Source organism: Onthophagus taurus, chromosome 1 (genome assembly GCF_036711975.1).
Source record: "Onthophagus taurus isolate NC chromosome 1, IU_Otau_3.0, whole genome shotgun sequence".
Classification (NCBI taxonomy): Eukaryota; Metazoa; Arthropoda; class Insecta; order Coleoptera; family Scarabaeidae; genus Onthophagus; species Onthophagus taurus.
In genome coordinates this window covers 9,366,387-9,374,680 of record NC_091966.1, presented here as the reverse complement: position 1 = coordinate 9,374,680, position 8,294 = coordinate 9,366,387, and the positions used below count along the sequence as shown (strand labels likewise).

At 32.3% G+C, this 8,294-nt stretch overlaps 1 protein-coding gene across 1 annotated transcript; it reads left to right on the top strand.

Annotated features, from left to right (window-relative positions):
- The first annotated feature begins 1,593 nt into the window (after nucleotides 1-1,593).
- Nucleotides 1,594-8,088, top strand: LOC111417351 (NCK-interacting protein with SH3 domain). Its single transcript, XM_023049598.2, has 7 exons — nucleotides 1,594-1,760; nucleotides 1,958-2,991; nucleotides 5,910-6,109; nucleotides 6,159-6,262; nucleotides 6,314-6,535; nucleotides 6,689-6,861; nucleotides 7,799-8,088. The coding sequence occupies exons 1-7, from the start codon at nucleotides 1,736-1,738 to the stop codon at nucleotides 7,985-7,987; spliced, it is 1,947 nt and encodes a 648-aa protein (XP_022905366.2). The 5' UTR covers nucleotides 1,594-1,735; the 3' UTR covers nucleotides 7,988-8,088.
- The last annotated feature ends 206 nt before the right edge of the window (nucleotides 8,089-8,294 follow it).

The window sequence follows — 8,294 nt, the reverse complement described above, 5'->3', positions numbered from 1 at the left end:
GAAAATTGTTCCAAATTGCAGAACATGTTTAAATATTCATGAAATAGTTACAAATCTATAAATAATCTTAAAAAATGATCTTAAAAATCATGAAAGTTCGTAAATCACGTTAGTAATTCATTGATAATCAAAAATCTCATTCGATATCTCTGGAAATACTTAAAAATGCTAAACAAATATTTATAAATTGTCTGAATATCGTTTGAAATTTGTAAATATTTTTAGAAATCGTATTATGAATGACTAAAATCGTTGAGAATCCCTTAGAATCATTAAAAATTATATATTTATAAATCAATAGAAATTCTTTGGAATACTGAAAATTAAATTAGGTAGATGTACCTACAAATATCTAAGTCCTGGATGTCCAAGAAAATTCTTGAAAATTATATGTAAATTCTATGGAAATTCTTTGGAAAGCTTCTCTCAATCTTGACTTTATTTGTTATGTAAAGTACATTAACGTTATCAATCAATGTTGCATTTCTTTTACTTTTACAATTAAATCAAATTCGAGGGTCTCTGTGAGGATATTGAAGTTTATCAGAGACGATATTGGGAGATATTTAAGATGATGTTGATGTGTGCCAGGAACAATACAGAAGATGTTAAGTACAATGTTGAAGGGTGTTAAGAATGATATTGAGGTTATTTGAGATTGGTAGGGCGATGTTATCGTATATCAAGGACGATATTGAAAAATGTCTGGAACTATGTTGAGGGTTGTCAAAGACGATATTGAGAGATGTTCGGGACTTAAGTTGGTGGTGCAGAGAATGCAGGATGATAGAATACCAAATTTGGCACTGCAGTAAAAACCAAGAGGAAGACCACTGATCGTCTTCCTCTTGGTTTTTACTAGATGCCCGAAAAAGAGGTGGTTTGAAGGATAGGTCAGCAAGGCCTAAACTGTTAAGTAGACGACGACGACCTTCCGTTCTTTCTATTTTAAAACCTTTTTACGTTATTTTATCCAACAAGAAAGTCATGGCTGAACTGGAAGATTGCAACATTATTACACCTAAAAAATTAAATTATTTACTTTATTGCCATGTGATTTACGAAGATTAAGAAGTTTAAAAAATCGTATCTCGTATAATCAGTGTATCGATAGATGATAGAGCCCTATAAATAGTCAATAAAATTGAGTTTACATTAATTTCATTTGTGTTGCTATTATTTTATCGATTGTTCATTTACCAACATTGGTATTACTCTTTGATTTATGTTTAATCCTATAATGAAGATTGTTTCGCCCAAATTACGCTTAAAATAATGTAATGCAAATTAAATTTCAAAATTCAAATTGATTAATTTGTAAGGCGCCATCTCGTGCAAAATATACGAACTTTTCATTATAATCATTCATACTACATACTTTATTACACTTTATTTTATTTCCCAATACAATTATTATTAAATTAGTTTATTAGTTACCATATAAAGCATTTATTTAAAGTTATTTACTTTATTAGTTAAATAAATTTAAAATTTCAAATTTTTTATTTCTTACATTATTTTCTCTCTCGCTTTAATCGTAGAGTCAATATATTTCGTTGGTCCCTTGTAATGAAAATAAATGAGATCATTGGCAATGACAAGTTGAAAAAAAAAGAGGCGTGACTACATATGTCATTATTTTGAATTTGTAGATAGTTATGTTGGATTTTTTTTATAAAGAAACGATTTAAAAATATCGCGTAACGCTTTCATAATATAAGGGGACCGTTCGACAATGTCGAAGAAGCCAATATTTGTGGGTAAGTAAAAAGTTTCCACACAAGTTATCATCCGTCAAGTTTTCCAGTAAATTTGTCAATGAAATTGACCGTGAAAACTCGTTAACTTTGCCTTTTAAATATCCTCATTCGTTTTAATTATCGCTCAAAATTCATTGATGAAATCACTAATAAAACTTGAAGTATTCAAGGATTAATAAAACGTAAAAATTCTTTAGGAGATTTGGATATGTTACGTAGTAAATACGATTTTGACGCCTTATACCCGAAAACTCTTAGCTTCAAAGCGAACGATTATTTTATTTTAAATCAAACAAATACAAAACACAGAAATTGGTGGGAGGTTATGACCCAGAGGGGTGAAATCGGATTCATTCCTTCAAACTATATCGAAAGAGTCACCGTAAGCCCCGCTTTTTACCTTCAATATTTGGACCACGCCATCGATTACGTACAAAGACACGAAATTAAATCAGAATATTTAGTAAGTGAAAAAACCGATTTGATATTAAGATTAAAAGAAATGAGGCGACAAGTAGAACAAATGCCCGAAGTTGTTGAGAATTCTATTAGTGGAGAAGATGGACCACCATTACTTTTTAAAACTTCCAGTGGTGAAATTGAATGTATTAAATCAAAAAAGAGTTTTCCTTCAAATAACACAGTAAACATTCCTAAAACTTACACAAGAAATTCTTCTATTACAGAAGAACCCATTAAACAAAAGTATTTAGAAAAAAAGGGGGCTTATTCCTTAAATTCGAGTAGAGAATGTTTGAGGAGATCATTAGAAGATGAACCTCAAGTACAAGAAATATATATTGCTCCAGATGCAGAACGACGTAAATCGGATACAACAACACGAAATTCCCAATCGATTGTAACAAATAGTTCGCATAAACCTTCTCCTGTTATCACACATCAAAACGTTTATGATTTAATTGAAAACGTTCGAATCAATACAGAACTTTCTCACGAAATGTCTAAAGTCGCTTTAGTTACTGTCATCCAAGGTCTTCACGATATCCTTCCTGCTTCCGCTTTTCCTTATCTTAGCACCATAGTTAGTTTAGCTGATGAATCTTTCAAAGCTGACAATGTTCAGATTGAACAAACCAGAGATGCAAGTCGTTTAAAGGTTATTTTTAATGAATTAACATCTTGTAAAGAAGATTCTCAACAGAGAAGTTGGATGTTACATGAAGATGAAATCGTTATTAAAGAATATATTAAGGAGTTGATTTCTATTTTGGTAAGATTATATTTAAGTTTAAGTTTTTTTGTGGTTTGGATTAATTTGGGTTAACAAAATTAATATGATTCATGTTGATTGTGTAATCCATTTACCAGTATATTATAATCAATTTAGAAATGAAAATTATAATAATTGTAGTTTTTGTACTTTTTTACTGGTTTATTAAGTTTAAAACAATCTGCTTTACATGTTTCGACTTTGAGTTATGAAGCGTCGTCATGAAAAATTGGCGTTTAAACAAGATTGTAAATAAGATGTTTTTTTACAAAAAAAATATTTTTATTTTATACATTTTTACTTGTAACGCCTGTTAACGTAATTTTACATTTTAACCTGTTCATTTTTATTAAATTATACAGATGTCTCAGCAAGACCGGTTATTAGACGTTTCTGGAGTTATGGCCAAAATAAAAATATGAGAATTCAGACTTAAGTATTATCAATTGCGTTCTCTTCGACTAAAATATTTTCAGATTTCTAGCGCTTCCAGTTATACCGGAAATCGCCACCTACTTCATTTTTTTAAATGGAACACCTGTATATTATTATATATTTGGATTTGTCTGTTTTCAAGGTTTATAAATAACTTTACTTTTTGCTAGAGAAATCTGCTCCAGCAGATATTTGTTCAAAAAATCAGAGAACACTCGCTTTTTGATATCAATTTAGGATTCAGAACATGCATAAGCACCACGATGGAGTATGTTTTGGTGCCAAGAACGGCTGTCTAGATCGTTTGGTCCCTTTACTATGGCACGTTAACTTTTTGAAATTTTGAAGTACCATAACTTCATTTTTTTAAATGGCAACCCATATTTTATTACTTAGTCGTCTTCGGCGTCTCATTTTACACCTTTTATACTCTTTTCTTTAATACATTCTAATATATATTATTAATATATTATTTTCACCCTCTACCCTCTTCCTCCATTTCCACACCCTCGGCTCCTCGGCCCAATCATCCCCTCGTCCATCCCTTTGTCTCCTCACCCCCACAACCATTCTCATCCATCGTTTCCCCTCTCCCCCCTCTCCGAAGATCTGCCCTCGGTCCATCTCCTCCTCCGTCAACTCACTGCACCCATCAACATATGTTCCAACGTTTCCCATTCCTCCCTGCATAGCCTACACCACCTCTCCTCATCGGCCATCCATTATCTGTTAGCTCTCTCCTCGTTTCCACAACGGAACCTAGCCACCAACTTCTTCCCTTCCTCATCTTCTTCCAATAACAAGTATCTAGACAGCCCCTCCGTAATAATGTCCCTGTACCTTTCGTTATACCTTCCCTCTTTTATTTGTGCCTTCTTTCCTGTCTCTGCACATCTCGGTCCCTATCTCTCAACTCCCTCCACATCTCCGTACCCACCCTTTGTCTACTATTTATCTCAGTTACCGAGTAGCCCGCTCGTCTATAATAGTTGTCTCTGTCTCCTTGCCCATATCTAATGTTTCCCTCTTTAATTTCCCTCCAACACTCCCCCAAGATCCCGCAGTTTGGCCTCCCTTCTATTCTTTCTTCATATTTCACTGCCCGCCTCCACTCTGACCTTATCCACCTTTACCTCTTCCCTCACTATATACCCCGGTGTTTCTCTCGCCACCCCAATCACCCATCTCCAGTATCTAGCTTGCACGTCCTCCAGCATTGCCTGCTCTCTCCATCCCCATACCTCTGCCCCATACATCATCACACTGCTAACCAGACCTTCAAACATAATCTTCCTCGCTGCCACATTCCTTCCAAAGACTCTCTTCCCCCAACCCCATACTTGTCCCATCACCTTATTCGCCTTTTTTGCCATAGCTATCACATGCGACCCCGCCCTGTTGTCCTCCCTAAACACATACCCCAAGTAAGTATACTCCCTAACATCCTCGATCTCTTTTCCCTCCCATCTCCAGTTTTCTGTTCTTTTTCTCCCACCCTTACAAAACTTCATCATCCTTGTCTTCCCCACATTCACTTCTAGCGCCTTCCCCCTAAAATATCTTTCCAATGTCTTTATCATATCCTTCATCTCCGCCGCTTCTCTCGCCATGACCACGATGTCATCCGCGTATGCTAACATATGCACCTTTCTACCTCCCTCCACCAACCCTCCCATTTGCCCCTTCCCCAATCTATCCTCCAGGTCCGCCATATACAGTGCAACTACTAGAGTGCCGTACTCTATATGTCCTATACCTAACATTAATAGTTTGGGAAATAATAAGGGTTTTTTGAAAAATACTCACATTTGAGAACGGATGGCGATATCGAGATGCGGTTTTCAATACTATTTAACAAATTTTAAGGATCTGTCCATTAAATAGTCCCGTTCCAACTAACCTTTTTTCAAAAATCACAAAAATATGTAATCGCTGCAGATAACGCCCTCTAGCTTATTTGTTTTAAACCAATCGGTCTTGCTGAAAATATGTTTTAAAAGAGTATAAAATCAGTGCAGTAGCTGATCTTATAGTTAATAATTCTTCGCGCATTCTGTTCCATTCTGCTGTTCAGTTATTATGTTTATTGTTTCATTTTGTTTTTTTTGCTTATTTGCTTTTTTATTGTTTGCTTACAAAGCAAACAATAAAAATTAATAATTATTATGTATTAATTAGGTAATTCCGAAATCTGTAATTAGGAGAAACCCTGTTTATTTTGGATGAATAAATAAATAAATAAAATCCATTTCTACATAACACTATCAATTTATTGTCATATAATTTTTAAGTATGTTAGAAGTGCAATCTGGTTTAAACACCAATTTTTCATGACGACGCTTCTGCTGATGACTGAAAGTCGAAACATGTAAAGCAGATTGTTTTAAACTTAATAAACCAGTAAAAAAGTACAGAAACTACAATTATTATAATTTTCATTTCTAAATTGATAATAAAATTAAGGTAAATTATTTATTTTGTAGTCAAATGCTGATTTAAATATAACAAGACATGTTATTTCATCGAATTATCATGTTATTAATAATTTGATATTGTATTACCAAATGGAAACTCGATGGCCAATTCGTCAGTTATTATTACAATCATTTGGGATATTGTGTAATCTTGATAAAACGGTTGTGAATATTATGTTAAATTCGGTTCTTCCATGTGAAATTGCAAGGTATTTAACGAATTTAATCATTATGTGTGTTAAAATTAAATTATTTTAGAGACATTGAAGAAAACCCATCGAATATTTCAAAAATTAATTTCTCAACAACACTTTTAACAATGATTTTTTCAATGGGCGAAGGAATGCCTATAACACATTTCGGTAAAAAAAGTCTTTATTTTTCAATTCTTTTGTAAATCAAAAATTTCTTAGAATTCCTGGGAAATCGATTTATAAAATTTATTCTCAATTACATTGAATGTCCACCAGCGGAGGATATCGATGAAGAGATCCCAGATCTTTTCTTAAATTTTATTTTAGCGTATAATCTCCAATTTCACACGTTACACGAAAACGTGGTCGTGAACGTATTAAGTGAGAAATCGTTAGCGAAGACTTTTACTGAAAAATTATTGTTACTCATCAACAGGGAAGGTAAAATTAATTGGTTGTTTAGTGTTTATAATTTTTTTTTTGGTGATCGATATGAAAGGAAACTTGAACGCATTAATAGATGTCGCGAAATGTTTTCTATTCGGTGCCAAAATTTAATAGCATCAAATCAATCTCCTTTCGTTTCTTTTTTAGAAGATCCTGTTAACATTTTCGATCACGAACCTCAACCGCCTCATTCCGTTTTAAAATTACTGATCGATTTATTTGATAGTAAGAGAACTGGAGGGTTATTTTATACAAATGATATTCGAGTACTTATTGATATTATTGTGAGAAATATTTTAGATTTGTCTCCAGGGGATAAGGTTGGTGTAAAATATTGTAATATACAGGGTGAAACAAAAAAATTAATTTCAATTTTTTTAAATCATATTTATTTCTAACTTCTTAATATAATACAAACCACAACAAATAAACTCATACTAGGTAGTCAATATGTTCATTTTGAAACGTTCATTAGTTTCTTATTATTTGACATCATGAAGCTTATCAAATTACAGAGTGTACTAATGAAAAGGAGTTATATTAAACGTTAATTAATTGTTGTACATACATTTTTATACTAATTTGCATTAATATGAATAATGTTTCTTGTCAATACAAAAAAGATCAAACAGAAAACCTTCTTGTAAATACTGAAACACATTTTGCATGTAATACGAGTTTTTGGTATAAAGTTTTCCAGATATTTTCTTTGAGCAGATCATGCAACGCCAGCACAAAGCGTCAAATAAAGCAGTATCTCAAGATTTTTGGCTGAATTTTCAAATTAGTGGGTATTCTGGTTTAGACTTATTCTTTATGGTCTTTTAGATCGATACACCAAGGTTTTAATTTACAATCGTCAGCAGTGTTTCCACCAAGGTGCATTTTCTTTCAGAATGGCTCTGTCTCGTCCGCGTTAAATATCCTCTTTGCGCCAACTTTTCCAATTTATCAAGAAAAGCAGATGCAACGACTTTATCGGTACTGCTGCATCTCCGATCTGTGCAATATTGTACCAGCTGTCTTTTACATCATCACAAGCCTTTAGTTTTTCAAAAATCTCTTTGGCATGATTGAACATGATATTTTAATCAACTGGACAATTCTTGACCACTTCTTGGTTTTCATATTATACTAATACATATATTAATACAAAAAATTTTATTTCACCTTTTTCTTTGAATTACGAAGTAATTTTGATACACCCTGTATATTAACAATGTTAATATTAATGCTTAAAAAGAGTTTATTTTTTAGAGAAGACAACAATATTTAGAACTTTGCAAACGTGTAATGAGAAATACAAATTATGGTGAACATCAACATCGTCGTGATGATATATTAAAATGTTTTACGCGGATTTTCTGTGAAGAAACCGAGCAAAGTAAAATCGACCAAAAATTGGTAAGGGAAATTATGAACGAGTTTCCGCACTATTTTAAATAAAAAGGAAATTTGGTAGGTGTTTTTTTAAATTCGAGTTGTGAATTTTTTAATAATTATATATTTTATACAATTTTTAATGAATAATACTCATTTTTTTTCGAGCTTGAAGTTTATTAGAAAGTATTAAGTATTTGTATTTTATGAGATTAATTATTTATGAAATGTTTTAATGATTTACATTTATTAATGTATTTTTAAAGAGTAATAGTGTACTACGATAAATTTTATACAGAGCGGAACTTAAAGATCTCCCACATTTCAAATCGGTTTTAATAATTAATGATATGTTGTTTTAATCGACTCAAAC